The sequence below is a fragment of the Petaurus breviceps genome, unplaced genomic scaffold (assembly GCF_028583685.1).
Source record: "Petaurus breviceps papuanus isolate PSGF00001 unplaced genomic scaffold, PetGlider_PUasm1.0 173, whole genome shotgun sequence".
NCBI classification, from domain to species: domain Eukaryota; kingdom Metazoa; phylum Chordata; class Mammalia; order Diprotodontia; family Petauridae; genus Petaurus; species Petaurus breviceps.
Genome location: NW_027185759.1, coordinates 18048120 through 18071250, shown reverse-complemented (window position 1 = coordinate 18071250; position 23131 = coordinate 18048120). Strand labels below are relative to the sequence as shown.

General features: G+C 41.8%; 1 protein-coding gene across 6 annotated transcripts in view; it reads right to left on the bottom strand.

Moving 5' to 3' along the window:
* The window catches only part of RSRC1 (arginine and serine rich coiled-coil 1), a 428038-nt gene that overhangs the window by 404594 nt on the left and 313 nt on the right, over positions 1-23131 (bottom strand). For 2 of the 6 annotated variants that reach the window (XM_069083458.1, XM_069083464.1), the window contains exons 1-4: positions 18244-18385; positions 10282-10319; positions 7422-7624; positions 6488-6613 (exon numbers count right to left, since the gene is read on the bottom strand). In XM_069083458.1, coding sequence (XP_068939559.1) covers positions 6488-6613; positions 7422-7624; positions 10282-10319; positions 18244-18370 — 494 coding nt within the window. In that variant the 5' untranslated portion in view covers positions 18371-18385. Of the gene's footprint in view, positions 1-6487; positions 6614-7421; positions 7625-10281; positions 10320-18243; positions 18386-18828; positions 18998-23131 lie in introns of those variants that run through there. The other 4 variants (XM_069083461.1, XM_069083460.1, XM_069083459.1 and 1 more) reach the window with 4 other exon arrangements.

The following is a 23131-nucleotide window of genomic DNA, read 5'->3' as shown; positions in this document are numbered from 1 at the left end:
CAAACTATTCCAGCATCTTTGCCAAGAAAACCCCAAATGGGGTCATAAAAAGTTGGGCATGACTGAAAACTGATCCTCACAACAACCCTGAGAGGTAAGCGCTGTTATTATCCCCACTTTACAAATGAGGAAACTGAGGCAAATAGACATTAATGGTTCCTCTAGGGTCACAGAACTAGTCAGTGTCTGAGGTCACATTTGAACTCAGATCATCCTGACTTTAAGCCCAGTGTTCTATCCCCTGCATTGTCATACTGCCTCCAAGATCCTATGATTCTATATCGATCATAAAATCACAGTGAGATGCTCCTGAATAATCCCACACTGAAATCCTCTGTCCCCATTCCTACAAAAACAGCTCTGTCTTCCAGTTTCTTTCTTGACTATCTACTGTGCTATGAACCATGAGAAAGCAATACATCTCTTGACCTCAAAGAACTTGTGGTCTTTTTTTGGGAAAGAAATAAGAACATAACTGGAACACAAGGCAGAAAATCACAAGAAAGATACAAAGCAGAAGATTCAGGAAAGGCTTCATGGAGGAAGTTGTACCAGAGTTGGAAAAATGGGGCAGGATTTCAACAAACATAAATAGCAAGCAAGAAGGGAACAGCATGAGTAAACTGGCAAAAGCATTTTCAAGGGATAGCAAGTAAAGGAGCAACCGGGGTAAATCTGGAAAGAAGCAGGCAGAACAAGCCTCAATGCCAGGCTAAGGGCTTTGGGTTTTACTCAGTAAGGAGTGGGAATGTGATAAGCTGGACGGACTAAGATTCTCCAGCTCTAACCCCTAATGTTTCACTACTAGACCTCTACTTGAAAAAGCTGGACCCCAGCTTGTCCTCCAGGCATGATCCTGGCTGGGCTTGTTCACGATTCTCCTTCGCTGCCCTAGATGCAATCACTCATCAATCTCTATGTCTTCTCCTGTCTACTTGCACTACCAGGAAACCCACCTATCCATCCAATTTGCCCTAAGAATGCTCATACAAATCACACACTGTTTGTGTCACTCAAAAGCCTCCAGACTTCCTAGGGCTTACCTACACCACTCTATACTCCTGGGTGTGATTTAGTGGTGCCATCCCAACCGCCTGGCTGATGCCATGGAGCCCCTGGCCTCCTCCTGGGACGCCAGCCTTCCTAAAAACTCACCAACACTACACGCTCATTGCCACAGTCACACTTTGATTTCTATTTCCAGATACCTTCACCTCATGTGCTTTGACCCAAGGTCATGAAGTTTCCCCTAACTAATCTAGCCCCATTTAATAGTTTGGTCAATTAATTCAACAAGCAAACAGGAATTAAAAAAAAATGAGAGTATCTACTTTTAAGGAACTTAGCTTACCTCGTACTAGGAGGATACAAAATAAACATATATAAACAAATATAAAGTAACTTCGGTGGCAGAACACTAACAACTGGGCGTGGATGAGTGGTGAAAAGCCTCAGCTAGGTGGTGCAGGGCAGAGTTCTGGGCCTAGAATAGAGAAGACCTGAATTCAAATTATGCCTCAGATACATACTAGCTGTGTGACCCTGGGCAAGTCACTTAACTTTTTTGCCTTGGTTTCCTCAACTATAAAATGGGGATAATAACAGTACTTCCCCAGGGTGGTTGTGAGGATGAAATGAGATGACTGTAAAGCAATTAGCACAGTGCCTGGCACACAGTAGGTGTTTAGTAAAGGTTTACTCCCTTCCCTTCTCCTGCAGATTCTTAGATTTAGGTACAGGTGAGAAGGAAGAGCCTTCTTGGCACTAGGGAGAACTTGTGCAAAGGCACAGGTGTGAGCAACAGAACAGCACGGAGGCCAGTGTGGTGAGCCTACCAAATGTGTCATCAGCCAGAAAGACTGGTTGGAAGCACCCAGTGAAGGGCTTTCAATGCCAAACAGAAGAGTCTATATTTGATCACAGAACTGAGAGGAGCTAACTACGGTGGAACGGCCTGGGGACATGGTAAGACATGTATTAGCAATATCGATTTGGCCACTGTGGAGAAGGTGCTTTGGAGGGGAGATAAGGAAGTAGGAAAACCAGTTCAGATGCTGCTGCAATAATCTAGATGGCAGAGGATGAGGGTACAAAGCAGGACAGTGGAGACAGATGGGAGACATCGAAGCAGAATCGGCAAGACTTGGCGACTGATCAGAAAAGAGGAGAGGGAGAGGATACACGGATAAGAACCTCTGAAACTGGAAGGAAGGCAGTACTAGAAAAGAAATTAGAAGCTGGGTCACTGAGGAGGAAATAGCATGAATTCAGCTCAAACATTTTGAGTTTGAAATGCCAGTGGGAAATCCAGGTGGAAATGTCTAGCAAACTGTAAAGATGTGAAGCTGGAGCTCAGGAGAGGTGAGTGCTGGGTACTGAGATTTGGAAGCCACCCCCATAGAAATGATAGCTGAAGCCATGGGGAATTGATGAGATCGCCTTCTATTTATAACCTCTATGAGGGGTCAGCAAAATGCAGCTTACACTTGGTGCTGTCTGTTTTTATACAGAGAGCTAAGAATGGTTTCTGCATTTTTAAATACAGTAACACTTCATTTTAAAAATGTAAAAGCCTTTCTTAGCTCAAAGGCCACACAAAAACAGAAAGAAGGACAAAGCATATGGATGGAGCCTATGGGTCACAGTTGGCCAACCTCTGATCTATACCATGCACTAGGGTTCTTTCCAACTACAAATCTATGATCTTATAATTCTTATTTCTGGGAGACACACACACAGACAGACATACACACACTTTAAGTTCATGAGCTGATTTATTCTTATACATGAGTTATTAAGTAGCTACTATGCACAAGGCTTATCAGAGAAGCAGTATAGCATCTGGGATAAAACTTTGGCTTTGTACTCAGAGAGACCTGGGTTCAGGTCCTGCCTTGGACACACAAGTAGTTACATAACCTCCTAGTGCGCCAGGCAACACTCCAGGCCTCTAAGTTCCAAGCTAGTTGCCAATCTATAGATCTCTATTGGAGCAGGGTGTTCATGATGAAATCACATGACCTCACAGAACATGAAGCCCTGGGAGCAGTATGGAGGGTATAAAGACAAAAGTTACGATACTCCCTGACTCCTGATGACAGTCATAAGGCAGCAGACCCAGGGGCTGCCTCTGAGTGCAGATGACCTGGCATCTGCCCTGCCTTGAGGCCTCACTGTGTAGCCATTCTCTTCACACCCCACTTCCCCAAAAGGCTAACACTGTAAGTCACAGGCAGTAGTTGTACAAGAAGAAGACTGACTCATCTCCATGAGACATTACAATGTAAGGAAGACATGGCTCATCAACCTCTACCCTCTGGAGTAAAACTGTTTGGCTACACCGAGTGAGACCAACTCACACTGCAACTGAAAGAAACCCGACTCCCCTGAGACTTTGTTCAGCTGGGAACTGTTACAAGGGCAATGAGAGAGATGAGTGAGGCGATAACGGTAAAATTAGCACCCAGTGTACCAGGCTCTTCTTAAAGACCAAGGGAAAGAGGCATGGGGTCAACCACAGAGGAGCCTGGGTGGCCCATGAACACCCTAGTTAAAGTGTATGTACTCCTTAAAAAGAAACAAGAGAATCACGTGCAGATAGGCAGAGTTGTAAAGAAAGGCTTCAGGACACCAACTGGTGTGGGTGGGAAGCCAGGTAGAAGCAGTCAGCAGGGGAGAACACAAGCCCAGGATGGCCCGCAGCCCTGGGGAAGGGCTGGCAAGGGTTAAGGTGTATTGAGAAATCTTTGCCAAGGCCTCATTTGGGCGAGGGGTCCAAGTCCTTCTTCTTGCCCTCCCAGCTCCACTTGTGACTCTCTAGGCTTTGCCCTGGAAACCTCCCCCTCACCCCACCCACTGCTTAGCTCCCTCTATGTGCTGCCCTTCCCTGTAGGGATAAGATCCTTGAGGACAGGGGCTGTCTTTCCTTATGCTTCTATTTGTATCACTAGTCCTTAGCATAGTGTCTGGTATCAAGTAAGTGCTTAATAAAGCTTGTTGAATGATTTATGCCAGGTAAAAAGTGTTGGTTTAACATAAAGAAATCCATATATATAGGAAGTCATTTTAATAATACAAAAAATAAAAATAAAAACCACATGATTATACCAAAAGATTCTGAAAAAAACTTTTGACAAAATCCAAAACTTATTTCTGTTAAAAACACTAGAAAGTATGAGATTAAACAAAACTTTCTTTAGGGTAAATAACTAATATCTATGCAAAACCAAATGGAGAAAGTTAGAAGCCTTTCCAAAAAGATCAGCGGTAAAACAAGGATGCCCAGTATTACTGCTATTGCTTAATTTAATACTAGAAATGCTAGCTATTGTTATAAGACAGGAAAGAGAAATTGAGGGAACACTGATAGGCAAAGGGAAAACAACATCATTGCTTTTTGCTTAGAAAATCCTTAAAAGTCAGCCAAAAAACTAATAGAGAAAATAAATTCAGCAAAATTTCAGGACATAAAATAAATCCACATAAATCATCAGCATTCCTGTGTAATACCAATGAAATTTAATAAGAAGAGCTAAAAAGAGAAATGCCATTCAAAATAATCATAGAAGTTTTAATATATATATGTGTGTGTGTGTGTGTGTGTGTGTATGTGTATATATATATATATATATATATACACATACACACATACATATATATGAGTGAATCTACCAAGATATACTCAGGAATCATGTGAATCTAACTATAAAACACTCTACAGAAATAAAGATAAATCTAAAAAAATGAAAGAAATATAAATTGCTTATGGGAAGGCCAAGTTAATATAATAACTCATAACAGTGCCATTCCAATCAAACCACTACAAGACGATATCATGGAACTTGAAAAGTGTAATAATGAAATGCATATGGAGGCACAAAAGATCAAGAATCTCAAGAGAAAGAATGAAAAAAGAGGAAAGGGTGGGAAGAGTCTAGAAGAATGTTCTACAAGTACCGGACCTCAATCTATACAAATAATCATAAAATGATTTGATACTGGACAAAAAACAGAGAGGCTGATCAGTAGAACATATTAGGAAAACATACAGAAGTAAATGAACACAATAACACAGTTTTCCAAAAATCTTGAGATTTTGGTTACTGGGGAGAACTCACTATTTAGCAAAAACTGCTGGGGAAACTGGAAGAAAATTTGGCATAAATGTTGTACAGACAAATATCTCTCACTGCATACCAAGATATTCCAAATGGATACATGACTTAAACATAAAAGGTGATTTTATAAGCAGATTACAGGAGCAAAGAAGAAACTACTTTTCAGATCTATGGATAGGGGAAGAATTCAAGACAAAAAAAGAAAAGAGGATCACAAAAGACAAAACAGACAATCTGATTACACAAAATTTAAAAGATCTTACACAAACATATCTAATGCAGTGAAAGTTAGAAAGGAAACAAGTACCTGATCGGGGGGGGGGGGAGTCTTTTTAGTAATCTTCTATGATAAAGGTCTCATATCCAAGATATATAAGGAATTGCTTTAGTTACAGGATTAAGACATTCTCCAATAGATAATGACCAAAGGATAGAACAGGTAGTTTTCAAAGGATGAAATCCAAGCTATCAAAAACTATATGAAAAGAAATGTTCCACATCACTAATAATTAGAGAAATACAAATTAAAGCAACTCTAAGCCTTCAGTTAACATCCATTTGAAAAGCAAAGATGACAAGAAAGAAAAATGACAAATTAGGAGGGCTGCGGAAAATAGGTACAGTGATTCACTATTAGTGGAGTTAGGAATTGGTCCCGTCATGCTGGAAAATAATGTAATGCTATGCCCAAAAAGATATTAAACTGTGCATACCCTTTGACCCAGTTACTATTAGTCCCATACCCCAAAGAGATACAAGAAAGAGGAAAAGGACCTCTATGAACTAAAATTTTTATAGTAGTTCTTTTCTAAGTAGCCAAAATTTGGAAAATAAGAGGGAATGAGTAAATAAATGTACGTACATACAAAAGTGTGTGAAATGGAATATTATTTTGCCATAAGAAATGTTGAAATGGACAACTTCAAAGGAAACTAGGAAGACCTCAGATACAGAGGAAAGTGAGCAGAACTGGGAGTATAATTAACAAGATGACAACACTGCAGAGAAAAGCAACTTTGGAAGATAATGATAAACCACAAATTCAGAAATCTAAAGACCAAACACACTACCTGCCTCCTCCCAAAGAGGTAATAGACTGAAAATGCAGAATGAGACAGTTTTAGACAAGACCAATGTAAGAATTTGTTTTGCTGGACTAATGCACATTGTTACAAGTTGCTTCTTTCTTTTTATAATTGTTCAGTGGGGGAAGTGGAGTAGACTAAGATTCTAAACCAGTGGAATTGAGTGGATTCATAGAAGGTGAAGAGGACGCAGTTCAAGGGGAGAACTTAACATAAAAAAATAACACTAGCCTATAGATGAAAATAGTGCAACTTGATGTTTTACGGGGGAAAAAAAGAATCTACCTTCTTGTTCTACTTTTTGACCTTGATCTCTGAGATCTATAGGATTTTCCTCGGCCCCTCGATCTACTCCGACTTCGTTTTCTTCTAGATCCATAAGAAGAGCTACTACTGGAACGGTGCCTGCGTCTGAAACAATTTTACATTGATTATGCTTTAATGGGAATTGGATGATGATGTCGTCTCATTGATATGAATAATATAATTTTACAGACTTGAAATATCACCGAATTTTTCCTAATGTCCCCTTTCCTTTCAGGACATGAATTCTCTATAAAATCTCCTCTAAACCACCCACTCTCACCCCCCCTACCTGAAAATATACTATCCTTTCAACTTCTATAGCAATTTTAACATTTTTTATTGAACTTCGAGTACTTTAATTTCAAGCTAGAAATATTTCCTGTCCATAGTACCAAAAGATAAACTCCCTGATGGTGGTCACTATCATATTCAAATTTATTTTTAACTCTCCAGAGTACCTGGAATATTGCCTTGCACACAGTAGGTAGTACTTGGTTATTTAACTAAGTAATTAAGTATTAAGCACAGAGAAAGTATTCCTCTCTCCCTCCTTTAAACAATAAAAACAAAACAAAGTATTTCTCCTCTGATACCATTTCTAGTAACAAAACAGTAACTACCTGAAGGTACCCAAATTCCAAAGCAGTATAGAGTCTTTCTAATAATTTTAGCTATTCTGAGATGTACATATATATATATATACATATATATATATATATATTCTTAGTTTGCAGTACATAAATGCATCATTAAAGTTTAATAAGAGTTTTTCATGCATTTTATAATTTCTAAGACAAAGTCTTAATTTTTCAACTAGCAAAATAAATAGCCCCAAAACACAAGGTGATGGAGTTAATAAACTCTATATTGAATTTCCTCCCCTTTGCTGAGTAATTTAAATTTCTGAGCTCACCTTCTATCATAAGAATGTGAGCGGGGCTGCAGATCTCTAGACCAAGATCTTGACTTGGACCTTGATTTCCTTCCTGTTTTCTTGCGACTGAAGGTTCTGCTCTCTGAAGAACTACTTGAAGAGGACCGTCTTCGATGTTTTTTTTTCCTCTTACTTCTACTGTCTTCTTCAGTATCTGATGAACGGCGTCCCATTTTTATAAGCTGAAGTTAAAATAAAATTATAATTATTTCTAATATAGAACTGTACTATATATGTACATGTACATATATGCACACACGTGTATTATCCTCACAGGTGCTAGATGGAGAAATTTCACAAGAGTATTTTGTAAAATTAAAGTCTTATTTTAAAAAGGCTGGAAATGTGCCAGCGTCCTTGATGTGACATGAGAAATAGCTAAGTTATGTTTTTTTGACATTTCAAAGAAATTGCTTTTAGAATTGATGGCTGATTTAAATTTTCCCCCAAATCTTCAAATGCCTTACAAGAAAGCTAATGCCAGTAAAGGACACTATGGAAGTTTTCTTTTATATCTTAAGCTACATTTATCATCAGAAAGCATGACATATGTTTGGAAGACTTTCTACCTAGTCTTTCAATTTCACATTTTCTGAAAACAAAAGATCTTCAAAACAAAGGCTTGAAGCTAAAAATATTTCAAGCCTTTTCTTCAAAAAATTTAATTTTTAAAATCATTGTATTAACTCAGTTCCTGTAAAGGAAAAGAAAATATATAAGAATGCTATCTTTGTGACCTCCACCAAGTCCTTTCAGCACTATATGCTTCAATGTCTCCATATATAAAATGAAGGGTTGGGATATATGATCTCAAAGTTCCTTTCTAGTTCTAAGTTCTATGATTATTTGAAAAATGTATGTGCACTTAGACTAAGACCTGGGAAAAGAAACATGATAGCACCATCCAAATGCAATACTGATCTTTATTTACACACACACTTATATGGATGCCACATTTTAAGAACACCAACAGGATGTAAGCTTCTCAAAGTCGAGACCCTGTTTCATTACTGTCTGTGTCCCCAGGACCCACAAGAGCTCCTGGAACAAAGCTGGTGCTTTCTGAAGTCTTACTGATGAATATTATTAGATGGAGAACACACAGAGGAGGCAAGCAGGATAATGAAGGACCTCAAATTTATGAAACATGAGCTCTTCAGCTTATAGAAAAGAAGGCTTAGGGGGAATGTAGCGATAGGTGTTAACTATTTAAAGGGCTCTCACATGGAAGTAGGATTAGACTTTCTCTGCTCAGGCCCAGAGGTCAGAAGTAGTAATACTAACACTAGTTAATATTTATATAACATTTTAAGGTTTGCAAAACACTTTGCTAAGCACTTTGATCCTCACAACCATCAGGGAGGTTGGTTTAAAGATGAGAAAATCAAGGCTCAGAGCTAAATGACTTGCTAAGGTCACACAGATGATGTCTAAGCTAAAAGTTAATGTCATAAAGAACATCTAAACTCAGTATCCAAGGCAGGATGTGACCCCAAATTGTCCTGACTCCAAGTCCAGCACTCTTTGCAGAGATAAACTTATTTGATACAGGTCAATACAGGTTTGATACAGGTCAAATCTCCCAACAATTAGTGTTATCCAGAAGTGGAATAGGATGCCTTCTGGGACAGCATGTCCACTCATACTAAATGTTTCCAGGCAAAGGACAATTAATCACTTGTTGAGTATGTTTTAGAGGAGAGGTTCCTTCAGACTTATGTTATACTAGGAGGCCACTGAGGTCTCCTTGAGATTCTACAGACTCTATGTCTCTGCAATATACATGAATACAAACACATACATGTGTAAATACACATATATATGGATGTATACACACACACACACACACATACACAATGTAGAGGAAGCACAGAATAGTAGATAGAAAGTTGTCCTCAGAATCAGAAAGGCCCAAGTCCAAGCTCCACCTCCATCACATAATGGCTATGTGATCTTCTCTAGAAGTCACCACCAAATTTCCCAGAGAGAGGAAAAAAAGGAAAGGGAGAGCAGTGCAGAAGAGAGGATAAGAAGCTAATGACTTACATGGAAGACACCCAGAAATATATCTGGGGAAGGAATGATACCAAGGAAATATACTATCAGAAAATAAAGTGGTCTGTCATGTGGCAAGACTGAGGGACAACACGTCAGCCTGAATGGTCCAGTGTCCAGGCCAGTTCAACAAAAGACCTGGAGGAAGGCCTCCAATACAATGGGTGATCCTCTTATGAAGATCCTTAGAAAAAAAATTAACAATAACAGCACAAGATAATTAGGCATAAATAGGGATGGGCCTATGGAGTGAACACTGACTGACATTAAGTATTGGTCATTTATTAGAAAGGGTAAAAATTATACCCATTCACATATCTGCTAATCTCACAAAAACATGCAAGTCCAAGCTGGACACTGAGATGGTTCACACTGTACTGACATGAAAACTGTCAACTGGTCTCTTCCTATTTCCTGTTCTAGACAAAAAGATAAAGTCCAGAGAGTACACCAGAATAAAGAAGTAGAGGAGAAATATCAAGTGATCCATGTTTAATTACTATCAATGATGAGAGGAAAAAGAAAGGGGGGCATAAAAGGTTCATCATTTTCATTTTAAATGGCATTAATCTATCATAACAGATGAAGTGTAATTTATCTCGGGAAAAAAATCATAAAAGAGACTAGATCCTAAAGGAAACCTAGTCAAAAACAGTTTGAAAACAAATGTCAAAGAATTGTAAAAATGTATGGCTTAGTCAAAAAAAGTAAGAAATTGGTCTCTTAATTTAAAGCATCATAACCAAATGAAATGCAAATTAATTGCTAAACCGAAGTAACATACCTGTGGATCAACTGGAATTAGGGACAGAAAATCCAAACCTAAAATTAAGATGATATGTTAGCAGTAATCTTTTCTATTTAGAAGACAGGAATTAATTCTAAAAATGTGACTAATTTCAACAAGAGAAAGCAAAAGCTACTATCCTTCTTGGTCACAGTTAACTAGGTTTTAATTTTTTTCTGAATAAATATTGTTAACAGTGAGTCAATGGTGGGAATAAGCCTAGATTCAAAAGCTACCTTCTCTTACTAACTAAAAGATAAAATTAGAGAATGTTAAAATTTGAAAGAACCTTAGATCATTTCAGTTAAGTCTCTCACTTTACATGATGAAACTGAAGGCAAATGAGGAGAAATTAACTTATTCCAGACCACAAAGCAATTAATGGAAGAGCCAGGACTTGGACCCAGGTATTTTGACTCAAGTCCAATGCGTGTAGAAGCATCATTAGACAGAAAATCAGGAAATCTGGGTTCTAGTCTCAGCTTTGTTCTATGGCCTTGGACAAATAACTCTACCTCTGTAGGACTCAATTTGTTCACCTTTTAAAAGGAGGGGTCTAGACAAGATAACATTCAAGGTTCCATCCACTTCTAATGTTTCATGAATTTTAAAATTCAATGATTTTTTAAATTCTCTGCTTAGATGCAATACAACCAGCTAGATGTGGAACAAAGTATATAATCTAATAAAGGGGTGGTCATAATATAACTAATGAGAATTCAAGTGCAAATGGGGCAAGTGCCTGGAAGAGGGGAAACAGAAAGAGATGACAGGTTGAGGAGGGAGGCATGGCTTCCGGGGAGGCACATTGACAAGGTTTCATGGAACAGGCAGCACCTGAGCTGTCTTAAAATCCTTTAACAGGCAAAGACATAGAAGATGTTGTCCCAAGATATGGCCTATGCCAGTGAAACGGCAGGAAAAAGACAGACAGGATTAAAATAAGGAACAGCTTGTATTCCAATTTTACTGGGAAACCGTGTACAGAGGGGAACAGAGTAAAATAAAGTTGGAAAAATGAAATTCTTTGAATGTCTACAAGTATCAACTACACAACTACTTGTATAACTCCTCATTTATTCACCACCTCAGATGCCCTTATGTCTACACATTATTATTTGTTCAATATTTATACTTTTACATGTTATTTTCTTTATTTCTGTAACTTGTGACCATACCTTAAATACAAATACCCAGAAGGCAGGAACTAGAGGTTCATCATCTACAGAAATTCATCACTCTATAAGATGAAATCAACTCAGGAACTCACATCTCCTCAGCACCCACTTCCTGTCCCCTCTGACTGGAGAGGGCAAGGTGGACACTAGAGAGCTCCTCCCAGATCCTCCACTACTAAAGGATGGCTCCCACAGAATCCTCATCATTTCCCACCTGGCTACTTTCTTGGACTTCATCATCTCCAGAAACTCATCCTTCTACAAAATGAAATCAATTTGGAAACTCAACCCTTCCTCAGATCATTTCCCTACCTCACTCCCCAGGACTTCATCATGCTGATAGCTATTTTTATGTGTTGGCTCCCCAGTTAGGCTGTGAGATCCTCAAGTACAGGGGCTGCTTTTGCCCTTCTTTGGATTTCTAGTGCTTAGCACAGTGCGTGGCACATAGTAGGTGCTTAATAAAATGTTTAATGACTTTTTATTGTGAGGTTACATGCCTGAAGAGACCAAATAAAAGCCCTCTGATTGGATGATGAATTGATCACAGGTTTCTCAAGAGTCCCATATACTATCTTCTTGTCAATTCAAATTGACTATCTACAAAGAGAACCACCAGGACAGATAACCCAACCAAAAGATGACTGCAGCTGCTGATCTTTAACACTGGAAAACTAGGGTCTCTAGTTCAGCTTTTCATGGGTCAACTTCAGCTAGTTTCTTATATAAGAAAACAAGGAAAATATTGACTACTGATAACTATTTTAGAACTTTCAGATACTAACCCCCCCCCCCGCAAAAAAAAAAATCATGACACTCTATGTTGCCAACTGAAGATATGGAGACAAAATAGGACTATCCATGAAGAGAGACCAAAAGGTTTCATAACTAATGTCAATTTTATTGCATTTTTGTGTCAGGCTTTTGGTCCTTTCCAGGTTTTAAGACCTTTTTGGAGGCTGACAGCTGTCTTCATATTAAAAATTTTTTAAAGTCAAGGAAGACAAGTGTTCCCAAGTAGCACAATTGTTTATACTTTCTTCAACTCATCATGTCTAAAACTGAAATCATCTTGCATGATAAACCTACCCTTCCTGTCTCCTCTATCTCTTTCCCCCATTTTTCCAGTATCTTGGGGTCTTTGACACACTTACCCTCAGTCCATGTCCAATCAGTTACTACATCCTGTTATTTCTCTCACTACAATTACCTTCAGTTTTTTCATCGCTAAATCACAGAGGTCTCAAGTATGACCCATACCCAAAAAAGAGCCCTTCTACAACATATACTGGTGGCCATCTAAATCTCCAGGAAGAGGGATTCCATGATTCTGCCCTTTGTAGCTAAATTCTTCACAAAGGCCATCTATGATAGGCACCATCTACAATGGGGAACTGTCCTTTTCTCAGCCCTCATTCTCCTTGACCTCTCTGCAACATTTCTGACACTGATCACTTTCTCCTCCCCATCCTCTCTTCTCTCTCCTGGTTCTCCTTCTACCTCTCTGACAGCTCCTTTGCTGGAGCTTCTTCCAGATCACACCCTCGACCTCAGATATCCCTCAGGGTTCTGTGCTGGGTCCTTTTCTCTCCTCCCTCTATACTGCTTTCACTTAGTGATCTTCCTGGCTCCCATGATTTAATTATCACCTCTTGGCTGATGATTCCAAAATCTATCCTTCCCCAAACTCTCTGCTGACCTCAAAAACTCAACCTATCCAAAAGGAACTCATTATCTTTCCCCCAACCCTCCCCTAGTACCCTTCCACATTACTGTAGAAGGCAACACCATCCTTGCAGTCCCTGAGGCTCACAAACTAAGAGCCATCCTGTATTGTTCATTATCTCTCACACCCCCCCTCACATATTGCCGAATTCTGTCCATTTCACTTTCCTATATACTCAAATATACTCTTAAATATACTCCCTTCTCTCCTTTGACACTACCCCCACCCTGGTATAGGTCTTTATCACCTAACATCTGTATTATTCCAATAGCCTGGTGGTGGGTCTGCCTGCTTTAATTCTCTCCTCACTCTAATCCAAGTTCCATTCAGTCAATTTCCTAAGGCAAAGGTCTGATCATGAAACCCTTCTACTCAAATACACTAGAGTGATTCCCTAGTGCCTCCAGGATCAAATACAAAGTGCTCTGTTTGGCATTCGAAGACCTTCATAACCTGGTCCCCTCCTGCCTTTGCAGTCTTCTTATACCTTACTCCCCAACAAATACTCTTCAATTCAACGACGCTGGTCTCCTGACTGCTACACAAACAAGATATTGCATTTCTCTGGCATTTTCTCTGGCTCCCCCCATGTCTGGAATATTCTCCCTCCTCATCACTACTTACTTACTGACTTCCCTCGAGTCCCAACTAAAATCCCAACTTCTACAAGAAATCTTCCCCAACCTCTAACTCTGGTGTCCTCCCTCTGTTAATTATTTCCTGTTCATCCTGTACCGAGCTTGCTTTGCACATGTCTGTCTGCATGTTGTCTCCTCTGTTAGACTGTAAGCTCTGTGAGGGCAGGGGCTGTCTTTTGTCTCTTTTTCTATCCCCAGCACTTAGAACAGTACCTGGAACGTAGTAGGCACTTACTCAATGTTGGCTGCTTGATTACTGATTCAGATGATGTTTATAGACAGGGCCTAAATGGTTTTCTCAGTTTTGTCCTCTGAGACCAAATAGAATTAGTTCCCAGCTGTCCTCCATAAAACAATCTTTTAAATACTAGAATAATAACTACAACATCTCTTGTCCTTCCCCAAGTCTTTTCAAATGATTTTCATCTGGCATGCTTTTAAGATGTTCAGTCATCCTGTTCACCTTCCTTTTCTAGACATGCTCCTGCCAGATATGCTCCACAGAACTACCCAACGTCCTCTAGATACAGCTATCATCTCATATTACAGATTCATGATGAATCGGGAGTTCATTAAAATCCCCAAATCTCTTTAACCCAATGTTGTAACATGTGAATTCAACCCCAGTAAACTTCATCTTAGGAGATGGAGCCTCATGTTTCAAGATCTTTCTGAATTTCTGTTCTGTGCATTCTTGATAAGCATGCCCTCTAAGCCTTCATCAAAGTAGTCTATTTTGATAGTATCTTAACATGTCTTCCCAGACTATGACCCATTTATGCCCTCACCCCTCTATGACTGATGGGGTCCACTGCCTAGTAAATAAAGTAAAAACTCCTGACTGGCATTTAAGCTGGGAGCCTCCCTGAAGCATGGAAACCCAACTCAGATGTCACCTTCTCTTCACGATACAACGTAACCCTGACTATTTCCAATCAAAAGCAATCACATCCTCTTCACGTTTCTCCTAACATTGGCCCGGTTCTCTACTCATTCATCTCATCAGCTCTCCATTACACTTGTTTGTATGCTTGTTTTCCCCATCTGATGGCAGAAGCAGGACCAGCGTTACACCTATGTTCATGTCTGCAGAGCCCAGCTTAGGGCCCCTGCACACAACAAGCACTTAAATAAATGTCTTCTGAGTTTATTGTATGAGTCATAGAGTGCTCACCTTGGAAGTTACTAAACTGAAGCCAGATACTCCCATAAACAAAACAGCACACATAAAACTGTTCCAGAATGGTTTTTCACATCATATTGTAGGAACTCAAACATCATTTTTCAATCTTTGTGTAACATAACCATCCCATCCTGTCCCTAATTAATATAATGTGCTTCTTGTAAGAGATTAGATGTAGCTTTGATGTCTGAGTCGCAGGTTCCTGTATATGATGAGGATACTCTATACTACTAACCTTACAGACTGTTATGAGGATCCATGCACATAAAGTTGTTTATAAACTAAAACTGTGGGACTGGAGAAGACTTTTGAGAGTCTCTTGGCCAGTAAGAAGGTCAGATCAGTCAATACTTAAAGAAATTAATTCAGGCTATTCACTGGAAGGTGAAATACCAAAGCTAAAGCTTAAATACTCTGACCACATGATGAGAAGACAAGACTCACTGGAAAAGACCCTGGTGCTGGGAAAGACTGAAGGTAAAAGGAAATAAGGATATCAGAGGATGAGATGGGTAGAAAGTATCATAAATACAATGAACATGAACTTGGACAGATTTAAGAGACAGTAGAGGGTAGAAGGGTCTGTCGCACTATGGTCCATGGGATCACAAGAGTCAGACACTAATGAACAACAACAAAAACCACAGAATCGCCTACTGGTCAGCTTCTATTATTTATAATATCTGAGGCTATAAAGGCCCTCCTCAGAGACTCTTCACTCATCTATACAATACCAACACTAATCAAACAGCTGAAGGTTTCAAAACTGACTTGTGACCAAAGAAGAATGGCTGTAATGTAAGAAATGGTGAAAGGGACGATTTCAGAGAATCCTGGGAAAACATGTATGAACTGATACAGAGTGAAGTGAGCAGAACTGGGAGAACCCTTTGTACAGTTACTAGAACACAGTAAAGACAAACAGCTCCGAAAGACTACAGAACTCTAATCTACACAATGCTCAACCAGGTTTCCAGAAAACCCACGATGAAATCTGCTACTCACCTCCTGACAGAAAAGTGATATGTTCATGGTGTAATATGAGACATGCTCATTTTTTGACACTGCCAATGAGAGGATCTGTTTCACTCAACTATGTAACACAAGGGTTTTGCCTTTTTTTCAATGATGGCAGAAAACAGATTTTTGTCATGAAATAAAACTTTTTTTTAATACCTGAATTCTAAACTTGGGTCTAACAGTTAAGCTAAAGGAACATATCATCAATAATGATTCTCACTGAAATAAGATACCATCAATCAACAAGTGTTTATGAAGCCCCTTGTGTGAGCCAGGTCCCATGCTAGGCACCTATAGCCCTACAAAGAATGAAATAATCCCTTCCCGCATGGAACTTACATTCTAATAACAAAAAGTAACATGTATGATGTACTTTTCAATTCAAAGTTCAAAGAACTTTGCAAAGATGACCTCCTAGGGTCCTCTGCTCAAGGCCAATGACCACAGCAACTGCAAGGAAGTCTGCCTATAAAAGTCTTTCATGGACAAACTCTCCAAGAAGGACATGGTACAGTGGAGAGACTGCTGGATTTGGAGAGGACAAGGTCAAATCTCACATCTGACCTTGCTAGCAATGTGACAAAGGGCAAGACATTTCACTGTGCTCACAGCCTCTGTCTGATGCCCTGGCCAGTTCTCTATATATAATCTGCAAAATCCAAGAAGGGAATGCCAGCTTTGGCAGCATTAAGAGAGGCTCGATGTCTAAAACAAACTAGGTGGTTTCCTGCTATTTTCAGTCAAACTACATAGGAAATACTGTGTCCAGTTCTGAGTGTGCTGTAAATGAAGGCCCAGACCTGCAAACAGGAAAGTCTGAGTTCAAATTCTGCCTCTGAAACTCACTAGCTGCATGACCATGGGCAAATCATTTCACTTCTTGACACCTCAGTTTCCTCTTCTGTAAATGAAGGATTTGGATGAACTGGAAAAGACTCTTAAATTTCTTCAAGTTCCAAATGGGCTCAGTATGGCAGCTGGAACAAGCCAAGTGATTAAGATCAATACTCTCTCTAAATCAGAGGATCTTAACCATTTAGAGTCATGAACCCTTTTGACAACTGAGCAAAACCTATGGACCCCTTCTCAAAATTGTTATTTTTAAAATTTACAGCTAATTGTTGTTGTTCAGTCATTTCAGTTGTGTACAAGTCTTCATGATCCCATTTGGGGATTTCTTGGCAAAGATAGTGGAATGGTTTGCTACTTCCTTCTTCAGCTCAAGGAAACTCAGGCAAACAGGCTTAAGTGACTTGTCCAGGGTCACACAGCTAGTGTATGGGGTCATATTTGAACTTGGGTCTTTCTAATTCCAGGCACAGTACTCTATCCACTATGCCACCCAGCTGCCCATAATCTGTAATTAGAGGAAATGCTAAATTTTCAATCAGTGGTTAGTAAAAACAAAGATGTCCATTTTTTTCCCCATCTAGGTTCACGGTCCCTATGAAATCTATCCACAGATCCTTGGAGAAACCCAAGTACCTCAATCTACAATGAAGCTCTTCCGGCCTACCACCTCCCATGGTAATCAATGGATATATACTAGAAATCTGGAGGGCAAGTGGAAAAGACAGATGGATCAGGGAAACAACAGGGGCCTCAGAGTCAGTGATCACAGTCCTGGAATTGCCTCCCTCTTCCTCAATCGGCTGCTGGGGACCAACCTGGGATAGGTACTGAAGAGAGACTGGGGGTGGAGGGAAGTGAGTGGGAGAAATGTGTCAGAATGACTATCCCTACATACTGTACCTACACACACACAGTCCATACATATAATACTCTCAAACACACATATGTATACATACATGCTCATGTATATACATATATATACACCTGCATACCTCTAGCCCACGCTCAAATATCCTCACACTGTTCTATACACATATATCACATATACACTCAAATATCTTCAGTCTCCTGCATGTACACTCTCATACACGTGTGCATGCATGAGTAAACATCGGTGTCCATATATCATACATGTGCATGTACATATATACTCATACATGTAAGTATATACCGGGCGTGTTTATGTGCATGAGTAGGTGGGTGCTTGGACTCTCACACACACACACACACACACACACACACACACTCCCACGCAGCTAGGTGGCCGGCTCAGCATGCCCACTGAGCCCAGAAGCAGGAAGACCCAACACTGCTTCCGACACTTAATAGCTGTGTGACCCTGGGCAAGTCCCGGCTCCTCACCTGTAAGAAGGGTCTGATGACAGCCCCGACTCTCTGAGGACGAGGAATCTGGGGGAATCTGGGGCGGGCTTAGTTCGGCGCCTGGCATACAGCAGGCGCTTAACACGCGCACAGGCACATTCACCATGTGCCGACACACGCCTTCCTGGCCACTCTTACCTACCTCCTCACTCACGCACACACGCTCACGCCCCCCCTCGAAGACCCCCGCGTATACTCACACAGATGTGACATATACACATCCTCACGCACATACACCCTCAAACACAAGGTACGGACACACTCCATACCCACGCGCGCTCTCACACACGCGTGACCTGTCAGGGTCTCCCTCCGCCCCCGCCCCCCCGCGCATGCGCAGAGCGCCCCGCTTCCTCCTCCCCTTTCTCCCGGACAGCCGGTGTCCACACTACCCAGGCCGGCCAGAGGGGAGATGGGGAAGGGGGAAGGGGTCTTCTCAGCCCCCCCCCCCCCCCTCGTCCCTTCCCCCTCCCCTCCTCCTCCTCCTCAGCGCGGCCCGCCAGGCCTCGGCGCCCAGCTGCCCTCAGGCCTCCTCCGCTGTCCGGGCCCGGACACGGGGCTCACCTGGCTCTGGGGCCCGGGGCCGCCACGTCGGCCGAGAGTGCGGCCCCTCGGAGCCGGAGCCGGAGCCGGAGCCGGAGCCGCCGCGTGGACGCGCCTCCGCCGCCGCCGCCGCCACGGCCTCGAGCCCACCTCAGTTCAAGCTCAGCGCCTTCCGGGGCCGTCGCCAGGCGGAGGCAGCCGAGATGCCGAGCGCATCGATGCAAGCGGGCAGGCGGCGAGACCGAGTGCCGATGGCGCGGATCGACCCGGCGGGTCCTCCTCCTCTTCCCTCTCGTCCTCCTCCTCCCCCGCCCCTCCCGGCTCCCCGAGAGCCCGAAGTTCGACCGCGGAGCGGCTGGGTGCGGCTCGCGGGTGGGCTAGGGCTTTCGTAATAAAGGTCAGCTGGGGCCGGTCCCAGTCCCGATACAAAATGGATAGGCCTTGGGGGTGTGGTGTTGGGTCCGTCTTTCGGAAACCGCTCCCCCAGGGTTTGGGGGCAGCCGTGGAGGAGAAGCGTCCCCCCAGGGACCCGCCCTGGCCGGCGCCCCGCTGCTTCATTACGGGAGGGTGTTTGCAGAGGGGCCTTGAAGACCTCTCCCCCGCACAAGCAAGTGTGCAAGCTTTCTCGATTGGGGGAGGGGGTCCCCCTCTGGGCCGTCGGCGGTGGGCAAGGGTGCAGAGGGGAGGCTTCCCGGAGCTAGAAAGATGTTTGGAGAGTTCTCTGTGTGTGACGGGTTTCTTTCTTTCTTTTCGCCGAAAGCAATTAAAGCAGACTCGACATTTTCTGAAAATGATACTGCGCTGGTTCTTTCCCACCCTACCTTCACCATCACCCTCAGTCTTGCTTGGAAATTCATTCCCACTCCCCAGCCCCCCCTTTTTTTGGTTCTGCGGAAAGCGAAGCCTTCAGGGTCTGGAGCTAAAGGATCCCGAAGGTCGGGTCTGGGCGGTCTGGCTAGTCCCGAACTGTCTGTCCCATACCGCAACTACAATTACTCTCGGACATTTGAGGCAGTATCCAGCTTCCCCAGCCAACAAGTCCGGCGAAGGGAATGCCCCAAGTCGGCCCCTTCCTCCCCTCCTCACCCCCCCCCCCCCAAATAAGTGACATTTGTTATTCAGAGATTTGTTTGACATATATTTAAAATACTTCCTGGAGTAGGAGGGAACCTTTGAAATGCTGTAAATCTGCAAACTTGTGCTTTAATTAAAAAAAAAAAAACTAAAAGTTTAAAACACTTTCAGAAAGCCCTGCACCACCTTACCTTCCAGGCGGCGGGAGCGCAGGGGGAGGAGGGGATGGGGCAGACAGTCTATATAGGAACTCCAAGGAAGCAGCATTATTAGCAATATGCAAAGTTAAGTGTTTGCAGAGCAATTTAAATTCTTGAGTGGTTCGAATAAGCTGCCGCTCTAGGGACTCTGCGGCGCAGACACTGCAGATCCGGGATAACTTCCTATTAGGACCAACAGCCGCCACACGCCAGCATCTTACAGGCTTTAATTTAGTTGAGTGAAGGACAAAGTTCTTTGTTTTTCGTCCTCTTGTGAATAACCGAACCTTTTGTTTGTTCTAAGGTCCCACCATTTACCGTTAAGAGAGTCAGTTCTGTCGGAAGTTCACGACCTTAAAATTGTTTGGACCGAAATTAATAAAAAATAAAAATTAAAAAAAAAACTATGAAGAAACTAGATTAGCTGACTGTTTTGCTGTCCCACCCAAGTCTTCCCAGCCCTGCCAGTGACGGCGAATACTGTTGGGGTGTCTTGACTATTTAAATGGAGGCCACATTTGGACAGTTCAGAGCTTCGCATTCATTTTATTGGCTGCATTCTTGATCTTTCTCATAAGTAATCTGAAAATTGAATAAAAGAGGCCAAAGTTATATGTCCGTTGTGCTCTAGGTGCCAAAATACATCAGGAATCAAAACGCTTTACTGGAAGTCTGCGAACCAATTTTTAAATTCACAAACCTCAGTAAATTTGGTGTGCAGTGGGGTTATTAAATGTTAATAGAAATAAACGTTTCATATGATTTATTAAGAAAAGTTATAACCATAGAAAGCCAGGAAGAGTAGACCCACTTCTAATCTAAATACAATGAATAAATACGTTTCCAAAATGGAAAGTTTTTTTTTTTTGCAGAGATCAGATTATGGAAGTTATATCATTTCTGTAATCTGTTAAAACTCTCCCCAAAGTGGTATATAATCGAACCCTTGGAGGCTCTAATGCCCTGTGCAGAAATATATTTAATCTGCAAAAGGAAGGCAGAAAGTATTATCAAAAACAAGCAGGATCTCCCTCTTACCTCAGGTCACCCGAGGAGGATTTTCATGTGAGGAATGTATTTATACTTTAGAACGACAATGGTTTCTCGTGCGAATTCCTTTTCTTTTTCTCACATTTGTGTCATTGCTCTTGAAGAAACTTTTCTAGTTCTTATCTAGCTGAATTTTCAGGTTATATGATGGCTCAGTGCTTTGGTAGCTCAGTCCCGTCTTGTAGGAGGCTTCACATTGAACCAGCTGATTTGAATCAGCATCAGGGACAATTATTTTTAATAATGAAACATCAGGGACCATTATGGATATGCCATCTTGAAAATTTCCAAAACAGGTGTGCATGGAAGGACATTATATATGTGTGTGGTTGTACGCCCATATAAAGATAGATTTCTAGAGAGGTGTCCTTGTGTGCCTATATTTATTTATATGTGGACACACATCATACTCTATATAAATGGGTAGAATGTTGTGGCCTTGGAATATAAATGTTCCTTAGGGGGAACTGTTTATATAAATTACCTTAGAGGTATAATGTTGAGAACTTGAACACTTCCCTCTACCCCAAAGAAAAAAATATTTCCGAACTTCTTCCTACAAAATGTTTTCCCCAACCTCTGCAAACTGCAGAATCAACGAAAGTGAGACATTGTATACTTTCTAGGATTTAAACGACAGAGTGAGAGAGAATCTCTTGGCTGTTCAAAATTGGAAAGTCAAATAAAATGTAACCAAAATGCTAGATAAGATGAAAAAGTGCTTCTTTAAAAAAAAAATAGGGTTTGAGTTGTTGCTGTTTTTGTTGTTATTTCAACGGAGAGATGATCTATGAAGAATATTAAAATGTCAGAGGAGCTGAAAGGGACGTCAGAGATCATTATGTCCGACTTGTTATTTTTACAGGTTAAGAAACTGAGGCCCAAGAGTTGGGAAATAACTGAGTTTTTAAATGTACCTTAGATATATTTTATCAGGAAAAACCAAAGCAAAACCATTTTCCTTTATCGAAAGCCCCTAAAGAAAATCAAGAAGTGACACCATTTGGAAGGATTCCTCTGCACAGAAGCAAGGAGAGGAGAGTGGAATGGGGAAAAGGACACTGCACCTGAGCTAAAATGCCTTTTTCAGTAAGCATCTGTTCAAGAAATTGGACAAATCAACCTTTCCCAAGTACAACTCAACGCTTTAGTAAAGGTCTTGAAAAAGCAAACAAACAAAACCAAGATTGGTGGCAGCTGACCCGCCCAAAACATCAGCAGCGTCGAGGCTGGCCCACTCCGCTTCTCTTCTTCCTTTTCTTGGGTAGCGGGCGGGTCACCTGCGAAGCTTGGCAGCAGCTCACGCTCTCTGCAAGCCGGGTAAGGAAGACGCGCTGGCTCCTCCAGCTCGCTCTCTCCCCAAGCACCACTGTCAGTTCCACTTTGGCCCCTCCCCTGCAGATCCTGCTGGTCTCCCCTGTGTTTAACTAAGTCGGGATACTAGCGCAAGATCCACGCCTAATTAAATTAATTAGGGATTCTTGTCAATCCTGGATTAATGGCCGAAAGCAACCCAGGCCACAATGATCTGAAAACCTGGAGGACCAGTGATCTTTTTTTTTCCCTCCCCCCCCCCCCCCTCCTCGTTCCCCCCTCCCTTTTCCCTCCTCCTCTTTCTCCTTGTCTCTCCCTCTCTCTCTCTCTCTCTCTCTCTCTCTCTCTCTCTCTCTCTCTCTCTCTCTCTCTCTCTCTCTCTCCCTCGCTTTCCCTCTCTCCTTGGTAGTGAGTGGCTCGCCAGATACAGGAGAAGGGACTTTATTCAGAATTGCAAGGGGAGATAATTTGCTCAGAACAAGGGGCCGGCTTTGCAAAGTATAAATAGTGCGACTTCAATAAGCAACATCACTATCAGATCCGAACTCTTAGCAGGAAGAATTGTCAAAGATCTTAACATTTAACAAGATCTCTCCTGTTGGGAAACATCAGCTTCCATTTGACTCCAGCCTGCCCTCAACCCTCCTCCTCTCCCCTTCCTCCTCCTCCTCCTCTTCCTCCTCCTC